Here is a 21,289-nt window from a genome sequence, read left to right as displayed (position 1 = left end):
CTCAAGATTACTTGTGGTTTGTGATGTTAAAAATATTTGTAGTCTTCGTAATCATTATTGTTTAGAAACAGAATTCTTTGCCACTATCAATAAAGATTCTTTGACTAGAGCAAAACAGTGAACTGTATTAATGCCAAACGTGATGGAAAGGTACTAAGAGGCTTACATTAACATTAGTATTGTAGCCTACTTAAGTAAAATGTTGAGGTTCAGACCTTTAGTTTACTTTATTATTTCACACTCTGGATTAGAGACAGACCATACAGTGAGACAAGTGTGTGTGTGCAGGACCACTGAGAGGAGATCATCAATACTGAGATCACAGAAGGATTGCTGAACGGGCCCCATGACCATCACTTACAAAAATCCAAAGTCACAAACAAAAAAAAGGTCAACTACAAAGAGACATAAAACCACCACAGAGTCTGTTAGTCTTGCTCCTATGTAGGAGAGGTGGTCGGCCCCTTTACATTTATGTGCCCATGGGGCCAATGTTTCATTATCCTCCCACGACTGATATCACATATTGTATTTTATTTGACTCTTCTATTATATTTTTTGTAAGTTTAAGCCCTTGTAACCCGAGCAAATTGTCTTGATTTCTTTCAAAGACATGGCAAAAGGCAATTAGTAAGTGAAGAAAAAATGACACAAAAATTAGCAAGAAATTTGTAAAGTAAAAAAAAAGAAAAGAAAAGAAATTTAAAAAAAAAGAAAAAGAAAAAGGGAAATAATAAAAAATGACTTGGATAGAATTCTTAAAAATTCTAATAATTTTGAAATATGTTTTAAATATGTAATTAATGAAACATTGAAACCCAAGTTGTTATTTGCCTTTTACCCATGTTTTAGAAAGCAGTCACACCGATCAGCTTAGGGTTTAAGGGTTAAAATACTTGTGAAAGGTGTCTGAAAGCAGCACAAGGAAAGGGATGTCACTTCAGGATTCAACAAGGTAAAATGAAGTTGTATTTATTTATGTATTCTTTGTTTGTTTCACAGAAAACAATATGTATCTGCCTTTCTTTAAAATGTACTCAGTGAACCTTTACATGCTTACAATACTGTTATTATGTAAACTGCAACTGAAGTCTCCACATTCCATTGCACAGGTCAGTTACAGGAGCTGGCTGGGTGGAGATGAACTTCCAGAATAAGCCAAAACTTGTGTCAGGTTCCAGGGAATCTCAGCATTTCTCACATCAAGGTGTATTTTTAATACAGACATATATACAGTTTCTGCATGACATCTCCTTGTACACCTTACCTTTTCTCCCACCTCGTTTCTTTTTAATAACAAGTTCATCTCCTGTTCCATCATTAATTCATCATTAAGAATGTTGCTGCTGAAAGCTTATTACCTGTGTTGTTTTCATGAATTGACAAACCAAAGCTTTTGATTACTATTATTATTATTATGTTTTTCATTTTATTTTATGATTTAGGATGTCACACTTGTACTGTAATACATCAGATTTAGGGTTTGAGATGGGTAAAGGTAATCTAGGGTGTGCTGGGTGGGTATATGGGTCTTGGTTTTGTTATGGTCTGAGAACCGGAGGAAATGGGAGGACCCAGGAGTGAACTCACAGACAGAGTGAAAAGATGAATAATGGGTTTTATGGTCGTAGGTTGGGAGGAATGGGAATGTAGAGAAGGGGGATTCCAGAAGCCGAGCTGGCAGGGAAGGCTGGTGAGGTTGGTGAGGTTAGTAAGACTGGAGGATGGTGGAGTTCAGAGTCGTAGAGGGAAGCAAGTGGCGGAACGCTGAGGCGAGAGGCTGGGCCATGGGGCGCTGGAGCTCACTGGAGAAGGCACTGGAAAAACACACACAGGAAAAGGCAGTCAACATGAAAGTTCTTAGTTCCAGAAGAAACAACACTGTTTGTAAAATGGAGTCACAAAAAGTTAAGCGGCCGAACTAACCACGCGCTAACAGCCAGAGGTGTCTGGGGTCACTGGAGGAAACAGACTTGAGCAGAGATACATGAAAGGCAGGGTGGATAATCATGGAAGCCAGCAGTTTCAACTTGACCACAGTGGGGTTAATGATCTTGGCGATTTTGAATGGCCCCACAAAACGGGAAGAGATCTTACGTGACTCCGTCTGGAAGGGAAGGTCACGAGAGGAGAGCCAAATTCCTTGTCCCACGCGGCAGTCGGGGACTGGAGTGCGATGATGATCAGCCAGCTATTTATTTCTCTCGGTGGAGCGGTTGAGAGCCGCCCGAACCGTTCGCCACACTTCCCCGATCCAACGTAGGTGATTGCCCACTGCTGGAAATGCCACAGCCTCTTCCTGGTCGGGAAACAAAGGGGGTTGGTAGCCAAAACATGCTATAAAGGGGGACATACCCGTGGCTGAGCAGGAAAGAGAGTTGTGGGCGTATTTAATCCACGGAGGGAAGGTGCTCCGGGAAACGGGGTGTTGCGCTGTGACGCAACGCAAGGCCGCCTCCAGATCCTGGTTGGCCCGCTCTGTCTGACCATGGTCCGAAACAATGTCCTCTGGGATGCCATGTAGACTGAAGACATGTTCCATGAGCAGCCCCGCAGTGTCTAAGGCCGAGAGCAACTTCTGCAAGGGAACGTAGTGCACAGATTTTGATAAATGATTAACAATCGTAAGAATCACTGTGTTACTGTCCGAAGGGGGCAGGCCAGTGACAAAATCCACAGCGATGTGCGACCAGGGACAACTGGGGACGGGTAAAGGGTGCAGCAAGCCAGCGAGGTCGATGAGATGCCTTTCCACAGGCGCCATACTCAGCCACCAGAATCGCTGGACCAGGAAGAGGAGGGTTCTGTGGACTCCCCGGTGGCAAGAGAGCTGGGAGGAATGCCTCCACTGGAGGACCTGCGAACAGGCTGACTCCGGGATGAAAAGGCATTTCTGCCCACTGGATCAGGAGGCAGCACCCACAACGCAGGAGGCAGGAATAATAGGGTAAGGATCATCGGTACTGGAGGCAGGAGAATGGAGTCTCGAGAGGGTGCGGGGATGGTAGGAGAGGGTGAAGTGGAATCTAAGAATCCACTGGAATCCAAGAAAAACCAAGCTCCAAATGGCGATGAGCAGGGGCGAATGAGACCTGCGCTCAGGAAATCTTGCAGGTACGCCTCCATAGCCTCCCTCTCAGGGTGAGACAGGTTGTGCAGGCGGCTGATGGGGAGAGGCGCCCCAGGGAGCAGCGGGATGGTGCAGTCATAAGGGCGGTGGGGGGGCAGGGACAGGGCCAAGTCCTTACTGAAGACAGCCGCCAGGTCATGGTACTCGGGCAACACAGAGGACAGATCCGGCGGAGCAGGAGGAGGGGCTGGGTGAGTTCGGGCAGGTGAGGCAGAGAGCAAACAAAGGGAATGACACTGAACACTCCAGCTAGTGATAGTTGAGTTGATCCAGTCTATTTGTGGGTTGTGGGTTTGGAGCCAGGGTAACCCCAGAACCACAGGTGAAAGGGGGGAGGGGATCACAAACAGTTGGATGGTTTCATGATGATTATCGGAGATGTCGAGGGAGAAAGGGGTGGTGCAATGTGTAAAGGAGGCCAGCAATCTGCCGTTGAGAGCAGTCACTCTCTTAGGGGGGTTCAAGGGCCCTGGAAAAACACACAGGAAAAGGCAGTCAACACAGAAGTTCTTAGTTCGAGAAGAAACAACACTGTTTGAAAAAAGGACTCACAAAAAGTGAAGCGGCCGATCTAACCACGAGTTAGGCTGAACAATCTGGCACCGAAATTGAGTGGAGCTGGAGAATATATGCCGGGGTTGATTGCAGATGACATGGAGGTGAGGAAGGGTGCCGTGAGCTGCAACACAGCCACAGAAAAGGGAGACCTGCCACAGCAACACAAAAAACAAAGGCCCAAGAATTCCACCCAAAAACCAAAACCACCACAGGTTTAGCTTAATTTTAATGTGTTTATGTATGTTATGTGTGTATTTTTATGTGTGGACCTGTGTTACTAACTTGTTAGCAACTAATGGGTCTCACAAATAAAAAATAAACTTGTTCTTTGGAGCCTTTTCAGTTCTATAGGCGTTTCTGGCATCTCCCACTGCAAGTGCTGCCTTTATTTAATCAGTCCGTCTTTTAACAAATAATCAATCACACAAATTTACTTATACAATGTAGATCTTAATACTTTATATTACCTTATACTTATATAGATTAAGTAAATGCAGATTTTATGGACAAAAAAAATAACGATATCCAAAAAGACTGACTGACTCAATGGTGGCTCCTGCACACATCAACTGAGAATATCTGTATCAGTGTTGTGTTGCATAGTAAACCATGTGTGTAGATATTTATTGAATCACCAAAGACGGACAGATACACACTTCTTGCTCACTGATTTTATGACTGTAGATGGCTTATTATGAAGAGAAAACATATTCACTAATCGCTTTGTATAAAGACACGGACTACCTCAAGCAGCTCTCCATCTTCTTCACAGCAGACTGTGGCAGAGATGGTCACTTTTTTGTCTTGTTCCATCTTACTGTTCATGGACACAGCTGTTATAAAAAACACTTTATAAAATGTGACTTATGAGAAAGTGGTACCGAGTTGTGTTCCAGATATGATAGGATGTAAAGGCAGAACTGTTTTAGAGCAACTCTGCATCTTGTGATTATTTTAAAAACAACCTTCTGTCAAAGTTTAGAGAGCTCAGATTAGTTCAGATGAGAGATTTTAGGTTAATGTAAGAGCCTGGTTTTGAAATTCATCCAGCATTTTTAGCAATTCTTTAGTTTCTCAGCCATCTAACAAAATATTATTATTAAAATATTATCATTCTATTTATTTAGTTTAGTTTTGTTTTTCAATGTAAAAACATAGTGGCATCATGGCAAAATCCTGACAATTAAAGGGTTAAAATTACGAAAATTAATGAATATTAGATATTTATGATTAGGACTGATGTTGGTTAAAAATTTAACTCAACAAAAGTAGAAATTAATATTAATGTACAATATTTTTTAAGGCTCGATTTTGAAAAGCACATTTTGTGCGCAGAGTAATATGAGTGTGTCTAATAGTAAAGCGGGCCCTAAGGGTTACTATTATTATCATTATTATGATGATGATGATGATGATTATCATAATTATTATTATTATGCATATGTAGGCATATACATGTACGTGATAGAATTATTCTTATTATTAAGTCTTTATTCTATATTTCTCTTATTGACACACCACAAATCTCATGAAAAAACACAAAAAAAGCACCAAAGTGTCAGAGTGTCTCTCAGTGCTTCCTGACTTGTCTAACCTGTCTATGGCTCTCAGCTGCCAGCCCACTGGTTCATACTATTAATTTCCTAAACAGCTGGTCACCATTTACCATTGTTGTCAAATGTTCCTCAAACAGGAGGAAATAGTGCACATGCTGGGGAATACTTCCAGCAGCGGATGAATCCACATTTGGTGCTTTAAGTAGGTCTATAGTTGCTTTGGATGGGATTTGTTGACAAGAAGAAAGACATAAAATCACCTAAGGCATCATTAAAGTGTGATAACACAACTTAACTGAAGATGTTTTCTTTCCTGGAGATTGCCTTAACTTTCGAAGAGACTGATTACATTTTTTATTATATGAACCCTATTTCATGATTTATAATTACATTCTGACACCAACATATTTTTGTTAGTTTTCTATTTAAACCCATGTGTCTTAGCTCCCTTCAATGTATACACACACATATACACTTTGCTAATTTGGTTTCACTTACAACAGCACATTTTCTACTCTCTTTTTGCTTGTACTTCTACTTGCTTTATTTTTATTTATTTTTTTATAGATACATATTTTTTGTTAGCAAATGTCTTAGCCCTTTGTTAAGTTCCATATGCAAATATTGTCCTCTGCTCCTCGTTTCATGTTTGTTTGTATTCCTTTGCTTTTCTAAATTCTAATCAAATCTAAATGACAAAAACCATTCCACCTCATAGTTTGCGCCTCAGCAACAGCAGACTGTTAACAGCCCACACACACAGGCACACAGCAGGCCTCCGGCACTGTCTGGAGTCTTCAAATGGAAAAAAACTGAAGGTATTGATAATCCTGTAAAACATTTAATGAACAACATAAAAAGAAGGATGATCAATACAACCAATAAGCATACACATTTTCTTTTCCCATCCAAATTCTTATCCAGCAACAATTAGCACACAGTTCTCCAAACTCAAACTTTGACCCGTTAAAGTCTATATTGATGTTTGCTGTCCTATAACTCTGCTACATGAAAAAATATTCAAACACATAAACATCTGTAGAATTAAGAGTACAAAATGATGTCTTTAGATTGTCTGTAGATCTTTTAGACCTTTGTCACAAAGGCAGTGTAACTGTAAATAGACATTACATTTTTTTATTTGTTAAAAATAGAACCACTTCATGACTGACTGTGTTACTTTGGGGTACAGTTGCTTTATGTTGTCTTTAGGATACTTTGGCCAATTTGTGATTGAATCATTGTGGCTCATCAGTGCTACAAACAGACTCGTCCTGATCCTGGCTCAGGTTTGTGTGAGAGCTGTGGAGGCTGGTTATGATGACATTTACAGTTAGACTTCACCGTTTGTGATCAGGTAGGATATCTGCAGCCTACTACATGTTCCATTTCTACTCTGTATGTGGAAATTCCCAGCTGACAGAGTGTGATAGCAACCTCTTTGTCCAAGTTTATGCTCCACTTAAACTTTCTTAGTTCAAATGCTCCGTCCCAACAAACACTACATGTAAGTCTGGAGGAAACTCATCAGGGTGAAAGTAACACAGTGTGCTTGAGTTTGTGGAGCCTGCTGACATGTTGTCACATTTCTGTATACACCAGACTTGGGACTAGCCTACTACCTGGAGAGGCTGTTGCATTTTAACAAATAGAAAGTTTCCACATTTCCAACATCTTTGGGAGGCAGCACTATTTGAGAACAGCAGTAGGACATCAATTTCTCTTTTTTGTCTTCTTTTGATAGTTCCTCTTTGCATGCATTCAGCTGGGGTCCATAGAAGCACCTTTATATAATGTAACATAGCACCATTTTTCATATAGTTTTCCTATTATACGGGGACCCAACCATTGGCATGCATACACTCTAAAAACTTTGTTTTCTTGGTTACCGTTTCTTAACGTAGCATCGTTTTAAACATTACAAGGCAAGTAATGAATATTCATACAGTACTTTACATGTAGAAGATGAACTAATACAGTACACATTAAAGAAAGTGCTAGAGTACAAAACGTCCTCGTTTTTTAAGTCTTACTCTACAGAACTATAGGACACACCAATGTATTACATTACATTTATCTAAATACACACCTGTTCACATTTTCATTATTCACTTCAGGTCATTTAAATGATTACCAGACATTTACATCTCTACAGTTCCCACTCCAACACTCTGATGGTGAACAGAAGGCAAAACAAAACAGCGAACCAGAACGTCTTCTTAAGTGTGCGTACATTCACATCACTCTACCTGCACAACCACAGAGATACACATACACTTTGTCCAGGTGAGTCCCACACCTGTGATTTGAATACTCGTCCCCATGAGAACTGTTGGCTTCAGCCTGTGAACTTTTTTCTTTTTAAATCATTTCTTATTTGCTAAAACAAAGCACATGGATTGAAATAAGCAAAGATAGTCGATAGTAAAGGTGCTTTAAGGCGTCAGGGTTGGAAACATTAGATCTTTGTCAACAATCCAGATCTGCGTTCATCAAGTTGTTTGTCAAAGTCCAACATCCTGTAGCCCTCCTCCTGCAGCTCTCTCCTCACTGTCCACTAAAAATCTCATACGACTGACAGGACCATACCTGCACTTTGTATATATGGTCCTGAACACCTCAGAATCAAAATTTGTCCTCTTCAAACCCTCTATCAAACACTCCTGAGTGACAGCGGAGAGCAGCTGTGGTCAGAATATGGCTGAATGCTCTGCTTCCTGCTTTGTCTTATGTAGTGGTCTTCCTAAACTCCAGGACAAATTAGCAGGCTGAATAAACTGTATTGTCAATAGGGATGCAGATGATCTGACAGAACAATCTGAAATTTAGATTAAATCTAGTTGAAGTTAAACAACCAGAAAGCTTTTTTTTTCCACCAATGAGTCCACTGATCTCACCACCATTAAACTCAAGCTGACCACATGTGCTGCCCTCTGTCACTGAGGAATATACAGCCATCTCGAAAGTATACAGAAAGTGAGGGGACTGGATACTCAAATTCAAAATACACACTCTTTACATTACTGTTCAAATTCGGTAGTTTCCATTCATGTCAGTATGCCATGTAAATAAACGCTAACGCTTTTTTTTTACAGGTCCATCATTTCTGCATATTTAAATGAAGGACTTTCCTGGAGAGAACTGTCTAATTTTATACTAATTATGAGGAATGTGTTATAATCTGGAGAGCCTAAACCACTTTAGACTCCAGATTCCCAGTTACACCGGGAAACTGTGTGCACACAGCTAAGAAGGTAAGAACGGCATGAGAAACTGGAAGCAGAAAAGCCCTGTTTCCACTCAAAACTTCCACTATTGTACCTTTAGAACCAAAAGTAACCCCCAAGGACATGTACCTAGACCATTGATCCATCCCTTAATTTTGTACTTAAAGTTGACTAATGTATGAAAAACTTGTCACGGTATAAACACTGATTACATAAGCTTCAAAAGCAGCCGAAACTCACTGGTCTGCAAGAGTCTATGGAGCAATCAATGGACTGCAGTTTTTCTAGCTCCACTATTTAGAATCAGATCTGTTCGAGGTACTTCAAGAGAGGGGTGACGAAAATGGGGACGATATTGAACAGTTCTTTTGTTACCATCCACAACTTTTCCCAATGGAAACAGAAAAATAATCTCTCTAATGTGTACCAAACTGAGCTAAAATGAAATGAACTGAACTGGACAGCTTGATAGAAACAAGGCTTAAGTCAGTCTGTTAATTGTGACACGTGGGATGCTGTACCAGGATCGGTTTGTACAAATATTTGGACTGGTTTGATTTAGGTAAGTGTGAGTTTGTTTAATTGATGTAATACAGAGCTTAGGGAAGTATCCCTCCATGACAGTTTCAGTCTGTGCAGCTGATTGCAAACAGTCTTTGCTGTTCTTAATGCAATCTTTTAAGTGCGAGAATTTTACAAATTCACTGGATCCTTTTTCATATCATCCATGTTATCTTTTTGTTTGTCTTTGGGTCAACTGTTGAGCTTCACTGTCAAAAACAACAGAAATCAATCAGTCTGATGATATGCTTTAGTTCTGCAGAGATAAGAAGGAGCGAATTGTTGATGATGGAATAAAAAGCACCAGTATGCCTTTCTATGCCTATGCCTTCTGCCTTTCAAAAAGCATAACAAATATGATTCAATACCCACTTTTTGTAATGCAGATGAGAGACTAACATTGTTATAAATACAGACAAAGTATTGCACCTCTCTTTATCTTTCTATCTATTTATTAGGATTTTGAATGAAGAAAAGTAAGGGTTAATTTCTAATTCTATTCGGTTAGAATCTGTATTTTAAGAATCTTTTTGGCTCTGTAGTATGACATCATTTCCCAACAATAAGGAAACTTTCTGATGAGGGTCCCACCACTGGCACAGTAGTAATTCTACAGATCAGATTGGAGCACACAGTACGAAATGGGAAAAAAGTCATGTTTTAGAGCTTTAGAGATCATTTTCCTCCTCATCCTGAACTCATCATCTTGGTATCATGAAATGTTGTGAAAGAAGCACAAAGTCCTGACATGAAACATCTGCTAACACCACTATAAACAGAATAATCAGAATAATAGAATTTGCAGAGGAGCATTGACTAGTGATGTCACAATCCCATCTCAAAGATCAATATCGGAGTCAATCAAGGCATATTTTTGACTGATTGGAACGGGCTATAACTGAGACGTTCTTAATGAGTTTCATTTTGTTTCTGTTGAATTTGAATGAAAGTGTGTTTTATGGTGCGTTAACGAGACAATTACGCCTCATCAGTCTTCTGTGAACAAGAGAAAGTTGAATTCAAAAGGTGTACAGTTGTATTTATAGTTGTATATATAGTTGTATTTCTCTGTTTTATATGAAAAATATCTGTAGGACTGTTGCTTTTCATATTTTTTAGGTTTGTGTTTTGTATTTATTGGTCTGAAAAGCTCGAATTAAGTAACACATTTGCGTCAGGGAGGAGTTGAGGTTAGAATACCTGAGCTAAAGGCATGAAAAACTAGAAACCGCCCAAGCCTAACTGCAAGTAACATGTGTCAAGTTTTTAAGATTTTAAAACACACTTAATTTTGAAGTACAGTTAATTTCCTACACAGAGCTTTTATTTTTGAAGTGCCGTTTCTGCTTAGTCTTGCACTATGATTTATTTCTTTGTGTTCTAAGCCAACATATTGCTCGCATTTTGTCAAATAAAAATTGAATATGTGGTTATTTGTCTGATGTTAGGACCTTGGACTGATGACGAAAGAGAAATCTGGACCCCATAACTGGACCTGTTGGGAACCACTAAGATGGTTGGGTGTTTTGTTAATATGCTCAGCGCAGCTCATTTATGTTCACCATTCAGCAACAAAAGCCTGGTTTCCTGACAGCAGGATCGATCAGAAGGACAGTGTATCTTATCAGTGTCCCCTGGTGGAGAACAAGACAGAGATGTTTCCCTTATGAACTGAATTTTAAGTCCAAGATCATAATTACACATTAAACTTTTAAAATTTTTAGAACCTGTCAATAAAAAGTGACAGCCATAGTTGACGCTGCTGGCAAACAGTGCCGTTCATGCTAGAGTAGTTTTACATTGTTCATGTCAAATCTGCAATTCAAATTTTGTACTCATTTCACAAAAAATCAGTGGGACTTTAGTGTCTCAGGACATCTGACAATGATTATTTAATATGGCGTTTGCATTAATATGCTCAAGATGCTCCACTCCAGACTGTCATCTCCATGAGGAGCTGTGGAAAATGGGCACAAAGCATGATGGGAGTTGTGTTTAACTGCAGCTCATCAGATTTTCTAAGCAGGGATCCATGATTGTCACTTTACACTGAAGGCATGGATAGAGATGGTCCCTCTACGTCAACTGATTGCAAAGCAGCAGAATGAAAGTGCAGCTTTTATTTTTAAAGTGCTTTTGGGAGTGATATTTGGAATACAAAAGACAGATGACATTATACCTTTCAAGGAATTCACATTCCAGGAGAACAAATATCACGTCTTTATCTTAATATGTTGGCTCAGGCAGGATTTCATCTTTGAGAAAATTTGCCGATGGAGCCAAATTCACTGGCTATCACTGCTGACTCAAATCAATGTAAAGGACTGAATATATACTCTAATTCTGCTTCATTTCTAAAATAAATTGTGCTTTGCATTATACTTCCTACACTGCTTTATAGAACTTTGCCATTCATATGAAAATAAAACACCTCACTGAAGAATCATTAAAGTTCATGCCTGACTACAGACAGTACAACAAACACGCCAAACCCAACTAGTCCTGTGCTTTTCATGCACCTAAAGGCATCACAAGCATCGGCTGCCACCAGTACAAATACTTCAACACGCATTTTTCTGAACAGTTTTTGCTTTTTTTCCCTCATACACCAATACCTGTCATTCCATTATATCTCTACTCCAGTAAAGGTGGAGCTGAGATAATCAACGCTGCAGAGTTCCTCTGAGACAAAGAGCCGATTCAGACACCTCTGGAGGTTTGAAATGTTCATGTTTGACTAGAGATATGGACGAGTCAATAAATAATTTATCATAAGCTTTTTAACTTAATTTGCACACTGCCTTGCAATAGTTAGTTGTCTTAATATCAGTTGTAGTGTCTGAATAGAGTCTGAATAAGTCACCTACAAGAAGACTCAGAGTCTCAGTGCTGCAGCTCACTACTGTCCAGTAATAATGTGAGCACAAGATGGCACAGTCTAAAATAATACAATCTATAAGCTACAGCAGGACTATCTTCTTTACCAGGACGCCTAAGTGAACAGTAGGCAGATCTGCATTACAGATTTATTTTTTGAGATGTTAATAAAGCACAGTTGAGAGATGACTGCGTTTCCACTGAGTGATATTCTGCGACTTCTCCTCTGATAACATCCAAGAGGCATGGTCATGGATGTTCAAAACATTAGCAGCTTTATTTCTATTGCAGCCACCACACTAGCCATCATTATTTCCAATCCAAGGCCACATAGGAGTGTTATGGAGCCATAATCGAATGCTTTGGAAATGTACATTATATTCACTAAACATGTGAGGCAGGTTTAGTCCAGGTAATTTTATCCTCTGCTATTTTATAACCCCGACCATAGTTAGAGACTGGCCTCATTAAAGTATTTTTAAATAATTTCTCAGTTCTATATTTTTTGTTATGAAGGGTTTCATTTTGACATCAGAAGAAAGTTGTGAGTTCTTGACTTGAGTTGTGATCTTACAGAAGACCTTGGATGAACTTGCAGTGACTCCAGGGTTTGGAGTCAGCGGAGTGTAATAACTGTAGTATGGTGGTGAAGTCAAAGTCTGAATGAGGCTCTTTGTCATCAGTAAGCAGCTTTTCTTTCATGCAGCTCACATACAGTATAAACAGAGCTCAATGTACAGCAGACTGCCATTCAGGCTCTAATAAAGAAGCAGCACTTCATGGATATTTTAGAGACACACAGCCACAAAAACACAGATTCAAGACATGGACAGTTTAAGACAGCTTCATCACGTCCTCATCAGGGAAAAGTAAAATACAGGGTTCTGCAGAAACGAGCACATCGGTGTGTGTGAAGGCCTGTTTGAGCATGATGTTGAGCCCTTTCTGTGCTACACCTCATGTCTCTACCCGCTGGACCAACGAGTACTGTCCTAAATGGTACATCAACTACTTTATAAGACAAACAGAAAATGTCTCAACACATTTCCATAGCACCACATATTGAAAAATCTAATAAATGAGTTTTACACACATTAAGCAGTCAGTTTAAGAGTTACTGATCTAATGTATGACATAAAGAAAGAACTCAGTTTGACGCCTGCTGACAAATTATCAGTGAGTAATATCCTAAGGGGCATGTAGTTTAATATTATAAAATATAATTCTCAATGTTTCAAGTATCTACAGCGGTTTTAAAGGCATCACGATACACCTGGCACCGGGACTGTATACATCAGCCCAGGGGTCTGACCCCAAGGGGGGGGGGCAAGATAAATCCCAAGACTCAAAAGATGATTAACAGGATAGAAAAGCAAAAATATATATTCCTCTTGCTCTATTTTGCTCTTTTTACTGGAGATACTGCCTCTTTATGCTGCCAGAAACATCTCCAAATAACTAAATCTGAGAAGGAAGTTCTCTTTATGAACACTTCCTAACTTGTGTGGGAGGAAGAAATGATAGTTGTTAAAAAGTGCCAAAAAATAGTGCACAAATGGAAAGCTACAACCATGTCCCTCCTCAGAACCACTTTAGGTCTGCTTCTTTTTCCTTGTGTGACAGTGACAGTTGTGTTGGAGCTGCATGTTTCTGTCTGAGATAGGCTTGGGCGGTAACATGGTATCACAGTATATCAGGGTATTCAGAAATCCTGCAGGTATGTTTTTCAATGCCGTCATGAATACACGTGCTCCTCTTTCTATTTAACTAATTGTATGTAGTACACAGCACGCACCCCCAGAGCTCAGTCTCCGGTCTCTTATTCGTGGAACAGGTAGCTGAGCTGAAAGACACAGCGACACATAGAGGTGGAGGGTAAAGTTACAGGACTGTAAACAGCCAGCGGCCAGCAGGCAGAGAGAGAGCATGGAGAATAATGGCATGTTTGTTTTAATCTAACTCAGCTCTGAATGGACAGGCTCTGTCGTATCTGTCGTAGCTCATAGTTCCTTAGCAACCCTCAAGAGCTGTGCGCTCTGAAAATGCAGGGCCACTTGTTCCCCAAGTCTTCAAATGTAGGATGGGAGCCAGAGCCTTCAGTTACCACGCTCCTCCTTATGGAACCATTTTCAAGTTTCAGTCAGGGAGGCAGACACCGTCTCCACTTTTAAGGGTAGACTTAAGACCTTCCTCTTTGATAAAGTCTATAATTAGGGCTGGCTCAGGTTGCCTGGACCAGCCCCTAGTTAGGCTGGCATAGGTTTAATCTGTCAGGGGACTTTCTAGGTTACACTGAGCTCCTTTTTCCTTCTCTTGCTCCCTCCATCTGCAATCATTCTTGTCTTTTTACTGCATTACACTAACTCAGTTGCTCCTCTGGAGCATTCGTGCTCCCTTGTTTCGTAGCTTTCACGGATCTTGGCTGCAATCTTGGCTGTGCCTGGATCATGGTGATGGCTGTGCTGATGCCGTGACCCTGCCTTTGGCCATGCTTTTGCTCTGGCTGCACTGATGCTGTACTGATGTACTGATCGTCCTGATCGTGGTCTTGGTTGTGCTGTTGCTGTGATCCTGCTCGACGCGACCTTCTACTGCCATTATTATGAGTCATGCCTCCATTATTAATATACGCATGGGACTCTTATCAACACCTGCGATATATGCACGTAACATCACATGCTTTCATAGAGTGCATGTAGTAATTTTACATCTATCACTATTGTTATTTGATGTGCTATTGTTACCATTATTATAGTTTAATTGTTATTTACGATATCTATTGCACGTCTTGAAGAGGGATCCCTTCTCAGTCACTCTTCCTGTGGTTTCTACCATTTTTTCCCCTATTATAGTTTTTTTGGAGGGGGGAGGGGGGGTTCCTTTTGACAATGTGAGGGTTCAAGGTCAGAGGGATGTTGTCTGCTGTAAAGCCCTCTGAGGCAAACTGTGTTTTGTGAAAATGCTTCCAGACAAGCAGTCTTTTTTTCTGTGAAGTGTACTTGTGGGGATCTGGTCCCCAGATTTTGCTGCAGAGTAAGTGCTCTTGACTCTCACCCTATTCTTTGGTACTGTGAGTTGCAGACATACTGCAGTAGCACAGAGGAGAAGAGAGGAGAGGCTTTCTGCATTGAATTGGTGAATTTACAGCTCACAGCAACACAACAGTCTCAATCTTTTGTTTGAAATCATTTTAGCAAAAAATGTTGCTGCAGATTAAAACCGTTAGCTGCCGCTGTCGCACTGGATGTCCTGCCGAGCCCAATTCAAACTTTAAAACTTTGTATGGAAAACAAAACGATTTGTTGAATATTCGTATTGAACAGCCAAATCCGATTCCACTGGTTTAATTCTGAGTTGGGCACAGCCCTAGTTCTATGATGAGTCAACAAGGGAATTAAGCCTCATCAGTCTTCCAACACAGAGAAAGTTGAATTCAAAAGGTGTTCAGTTGTGTTTCGCTGTTTAATTAGGAAAATCAGTGTGAGAATCTTACTTCTCCTAATATTATATGGGTTTTTATTTTGTATTTAATAGTCCAAAAAATTCACACTTTTACCGTCATATACCGTATACCCTGGTGAAATTTCATGCAGGTATGAAAGTATAAAATATTACATACCGCCCAAGCCTAGTCTGACATTGACTGAAGAGAACAGACACACCTCCATCTGTCAGCATACTGGCATTGCTGCTGCCCGGGGCATCATTTACACCTAAGGTTACACCAAAGGTCTGTTTTCTTTCATGATTGTGTAAAGCACTTTAAGTACTTTAAGACAAGCTGCATATGATCACCTCTGAGCGCTCAGCAGAACACATGTACAATACCTTTCCTTCAGCTAAAACAAAGGGTGAAAATGTGAGCTGTTAGGCGATAAATGTCATGTTGTAGAAATAATGTAACAGCTACACACTTTCTCCTTAGAATAATGAGATCCGCATATGTGTTTCCAGACAACAGTCACTGTCTGTCTTCTTTTCCCTTCCTGAACGTGTTTCTGGATGATGGGAAGAGACATCTTTTCGAACATATATTCATACAGAGAACTATTCTGGCAGCAAATGTTACTTGTCAATTATTTTCGAGTGTTTGTTCAAAGCAAGGAACAGATTAAAGATTAGTATAAGAACGTGACTCAGCTCAAGGAAACCAAACTAAATATGACAAACACACTGCTGTTTGTGGACTAAGTGCTTGTGTTGGATAATTTCATTTTAAGAGATGTATTGCACTAACTCAGAAATGTTTTGATTCATTTTTTTCTCCTTTGCAAACTTTGTTCACCACTGTAAACTGTTTGCTGCTTTCCCACTGACAATAGCTCTACCACAGAACAGCCCAGGGGGCTGTGTTAGTGTGATGTCACAGGGACCAAAGACAAAATGCACACAGCAGGTCCAGTCTACAGGCTTATCCCGCCCAGCACAGAGCACTGTCTGTCCTCTGAGGCCGGACTCTACCACAATTTCATTTCTCCCCTCGTCTCCATACCGCCGAGCTAAGCAGCGAATCAGCACAATGCTACATCTTACACACTGCAGGGTATTCTACCTGGTCTGCTCACTCACACACACTTGATTTGCACTGCAGGGAAGATGTGTCATTGACATGAATGGGGAACCCTGCATTCATTTTTGCCACAGAGTTATTGTTGATGTGAAAGCCTGACTTCTACATGACAACATCAACTGTGTTTGTGTTTGTGTGTGTGTGTGTGTGTGTGTGTGTGTGTGTGTGTTGCAGTATTATTCAAAATGTGGCAACCATTTTATGTTAAAAGACAAACTTCCAGTTTAGGAAATAGCCATAGTCTGAGACCACTGCAGGGCAACACACACCGGTGTGTGATGCAGTCAGTGTGTGTTGCACTTACAGTGAGTTCCTGTTTAGGGTTTCATGGCCAACAGGGCCCCCCCAGCTGGCCATTTCCGCATGTGAGGTCTTCTGTTATTTTATAGTTGCAATATAAATGTAAATATTAAAACGTTCACTCTTTTTTTGCACAATCTATACTGAACACATATTAAGTTAATTCATTGTATATAAGTTACATTTTTCTACTTTCAGTTATCAGTTTACAGTTTTTCTGCATATCATAACACTGATTACCAATAAGCTTTGGGGGCTAAATATTAAAGTGGTTTAACAGGTACCACAGTTGCATGTCACTGAGGGACTGTTCATTATTTATATGTGGGAGGAGGTGGTGCAAAAAGGGGGAGGTATGCCAAATATCTAAGCGCTGGGGAGGGACTAATGTTTTTTTTATTTTGGCTTGGGGACATACAAACTTAAATGGGTTGTATATTTTATTTATTTTACAGAGAATTTTAAAGAAAACATGGTGGATTTGGAAGGCCTGTTTTCTTTAAAAGTCACCCAAATCAAACCATTTACCCTGACCAGTAACTGTAAAAATAAATAAATAAGTAAATAAAATATTGCTGGGTTTTCAAATTTCCTACAGTCCTTGGACATATCATTCCTGATTACATCTGTTAAAAAGAAGAAAAAAAGTTAAGCCTAAAAGTTGTAATATTTCATCAAAATCACGTTTCACTTAAAGACTAGAGTAAGAACCTGAGGCTTTTTTCCATGATTTCACCCTAAACTTTTAACTTTCAAACTTCAAAGGGATTAAAAATCTAATAACTCATTTACAGTGGAGGGAGGGTACATATAAATAAATATTAAAATATTTGTAGCTTCGGGAGAGGTCAAACAAAAAAAAAAAACCAAAGTGACACCCCAGCCGCTACCCTCCTCTTATAAGTAAAGAACAGTCCCTTATATCTAAACCATGCTGTAATTAACAGCAAAGTCTTTAATTTAAATGGGGGGGGTTATTATACAATTCTGCCCCGTGGCCCCAAATAGTCTTGGGCTGCCCCTGGCTGAGGGACTAAAGTGCATGAAACAGCACTGAGAAATGAAGCCACTGTAAAACGAATAGTTGACATTTGTCAGTGAATGAATGGATGATTGAATGAATGAATGACTTCTTGGCAGATAATAATTTGTAGTTGACCAGCCCTTGGTAGATGAGCCAAAGAGTTACCGTGGGACACTGCATCCTGTCGTGGGTTATTTGGGGACACATACAGTATCATGGAGAGTATTTAAGGGTACTGTCACGTGTGAATATTTCATGAACAGAATCCCTAGAATACATGCAAATGCACATACAGCCACCTGCCAAGGTCAGTCCTCGTGCTCCTCACTGTCCTGCCGGGGATCTATCCTCTTCTCTTTGTGACACGAGAAAATTCGCCGCATCTCCTCTTCGTACCTGATGAAATTCTCCCCAAATCTCGCCCAGGCTTTCAGCGGAACGGTGATGGTGTTCCTGTACGGCTGCCGCACCTCGCTTATTTTTAAAAAGATACCGTACCGGTTCGAGCCGACGTCAAAGTAAAACCTCTTGTTGTCTACCCTAAAGGACGCAGCCTCTGGAAGCTCAGGGTTGTCGTCGTGGTTCCTCGTCCCGGTTCGGCCGCGGTCGTCGCTCTCGTCGTCGCCGTAGTCTTCGATGAGCTGTGACAGCGCGTCTCGGAACTCGATGAGCCCCTGCGCGGGCAGCACGATGGTCTGCTCGATGCCCTGGCCGTAGTAGCCCATGGTGCCGTGTCCTTTGCTCACAGTCTGCCGGATGCGCAGGAAGCGACCTCTCTGGTTCTCCTTCAGGTCCAGGAAGTACTTTCTGTTGTCTCTCTCGATGAATTCGCTCTTGAGGACCCGGTGGGCATGGTCGTCGGACGCCGCAGAGCCGGTGGGAGACAGCGCCGCGTGCTGCTCCTGCAATCTCCTGCGGGAGTCGTGCGCGCGGCCCTGCTGCCCGTTATTACTGTGCTCCTCGAGCTGCGGAGGCGCGAGGCCCCCCCGCAGTCCGATCCGGGCGTAATAATCTATGAAGTCTCCCAAGCAGTAGCGCAGCGCGGGAGCCATGGACATCGACAGCGTCAGCTTGCTCTTCCTGATGTTATCGTGGCGGCCTCTGCCGATCCACACCTCGGCGATTTTCAGGAAGCGTCCGCGGACACTCTGCTTCACATCCAGGTAGAAGCGTTTCTTCTGGATGTCGACGCGTTTGGAAGCTAACTCCTGGATGTCATTGCCCTGCTGCTGGGTGCCGGTCTGGACATATTGCTGGGGATATGTGGGTCTCGGTAAAGAATCTGATGCAATCTTACCCCTGCCTCTTTCCATCCCTCTGCAACATCCATCAGCCATCATGATTTATATTCCTCCACTAGACAGCACAGGACAAAGCGATTCCCCCATCCATCCCACTGGACGACTAACAGACGAAGGAAGCAGCCTGATTCATTCAGCGGGCTACACACAAGTTAGCGAGATGCCTCGAATGACCTAAAAATGGCAGCTAGTTTGGATTCACCAGCTGATGGGGTTTTTGTGTCCCGAATAAAGGTCAAGCTCCACTATTTAGCCGTTTCCTCTGCAAACTTCCATGCCATTTTCCATCACCTACTTGCCTCACAGCTACCCCTTTTACCGAGGGAGCCAGGGAAGCAGCCAACCTGAAATGGGAGGAGGCGTCCAATACTACATGAACCCGATGAACCCATCCACCCCCCTCCCCGTCCTGAGAATACCTCAGTTAAAGAGACACGATTTACACAGTGGCTGCTCACACTCCATACACACTCATTCGGCTGCATCCAGCTCAGCCGCACTCTTTCTACACCCCGAGATGATGCCTCAAATCAAATCACACATCACTCTCACTGAATATGAGTCCACTCTTACAGATATTTAGGAATGGTTAACATCGAAATGTTCCTATGCTTAGTGTGTAGTAATTTCATGGTGGCCCTGAGGGTCAAAACACTATAGTGATTCATAAAACACTACAAAACACTCCAACTTTTGCCAAAACAAAACAATGTTTCACAAAATTAAACATTTTCCTAAACACTACAACATTTTAGAAAACACTATAATATATCCAAAAACAAAACATTTCCTAAAATCAAAAAGCATTTCCCAAAACAATACAAAATTTAGGAAAACACAATATTTTTCAAAATAAAACATTTTCCAGAAAAAAACATTTCCCTAAATGAAACATTTCCCAAAACACTACAACATTTCAGAAAACACAATAACATTTCCCTAAATGAAACATTTCCCAAAACACTACAGTGAGAAATGTTGTAGTGTTTTGCTAAATGTTATTTTCAGCTCACTTGCAGTCAGAGCCTTTATTTCTTTTGTTTTTATTTTCTTGTGTATTTAACACAATCAATGCACACTACATGCATATTGTAGCAGTTACAGCTGAATGCTTATTCTATTCTGTGGTCCCTGGGTGGAGGCCAAGCTGCTGCTGACTCAAGACTCATGTAAAATGAAAAGATATTCAGTGTGTAAGAACTGTAAATCACAAGTTTCATCATGATATATATCAGTTCTTTCCACAACAGTATGATAAGCTATTTGCTGGTATTACAAAGTCTGCCACAATATTTCAATATGATTCAATTCAGTAGCCTGTGATCAGTATGAGACTATATCAGTAAATATTCTTACTGTCTTTATCTTGGCTGCTTGTCATTATCTGCCTGCTGCCAGCTGCTGGCACTGTTTGAATGTTTAGGAAGGAGGTGCGGTTAGACCATAAACTGTAGAAATATTTGACGTAGCCATCATAATGGCACCCACTGGTTTGTAGAATTCTGTTTTGAAGCCTCAAGTTTTGGCATAGAGTGGTGAAATAATGACTCCTAAAATGTGGAAGTCTGTTAGCCTTTTTGCACTTCCGGTTCCCTCGTCTATGAGTTTTAATTTGTTTTCGGTAAAATGCCCTAAATAAGGTCTGTGGTTAACACAGGCTAAAGATATGACGTTTTGTTCTGCAACATAAATTACACTTAAACCCGATTTTTGAACTTTTAAGGTTTTTCTCGTCTTAAAAAAGGCGGTTGCTAATTGTGGCTAAATGTGACTACAGTGTTTGTCGGGGCCGTTAGACATCATCACAGTGGACATAAAAACTCATTAAACCCACTTGTCCGCCTTTACAGCTTTACAGTCACATTCTAACTTGTACATTTATCTGTTCATAATATTTTTCGATCATGTTTTAACATGTTTTTTCAGTGTTTGTAGTGGCAACGTTTAATACAGGAGACTGTGATGTAGTTCTTGTATAGCCTAACAATAGCTTTTTACTGTTGGCGATTTCATTTATGCTTCAAAACACACAAAAGTGGTGTTCATCTGTGAAGATTATCAGGCTGAACAAAACGTGTAAGTCTCATAAACTTGTGTTCGTCAGAGAGCTTATTTTTGGCGATAATCCAAAATCCCACAAGGTTTTTGACAAGGGAACCAGTGCGATGCTAACTTCCTGGTTGGC

The 21,289-nt window shown here is 40.8% G+C and overlaps 1 protein-coding gene across 1 annotated transcript; it reads right to left on the bottom strand.

Moving 5' to 3' along the window:
• Positions 1–946: 946 nt before the first annotated feature.
• On the bottom strand, positions 947–19,359 carry purg (purine-rich element binding protein G). The gene is made up of 3 exons (XM_088071114.1): positions 3,683–19,359; positions 1,927–3,599; positions 947–1,817 (listed from the first exon to the last, which is right to left on the bottom strand). The coding sequence occupies exon 1, from the start codon at positions 19,141–19,143 to the stop codon at positions 18,112–18,114; it is 1,032 nt and encodes a 343-aa protein (XP_087927240.1). The 5' UTR covers positions 19,144–19,359; the 3' UTR covers positions 947–1,817; positions 1,927–3,599; positions 3,683–18,111.
• Between the last annotated feature and the right edge of the window lie 1,930 nt (positions 19,360–21,289).

The sequence above is a fragment of the Plectropomus leopardus genome, chromosome 20, assembly GCF_026936395.1.
Source record: "Plectropomus leopardus strain MGB_pleo_1.0 chromosome 20, ASM2693639v1, whole genome shotgun sequence".
Classification (NCBI taxonomy): Eukaryota; Metazoa; Chordata; class Actinopteri; order Perciformes; family Serranidae; genus Plectropomus; species Plectropomus leopardus.
The sequence above is the reverse complement of the archived record's forward strand: the minus strand, read 5'-3'. Positions and strand labels throughout refer to the sequence as shown.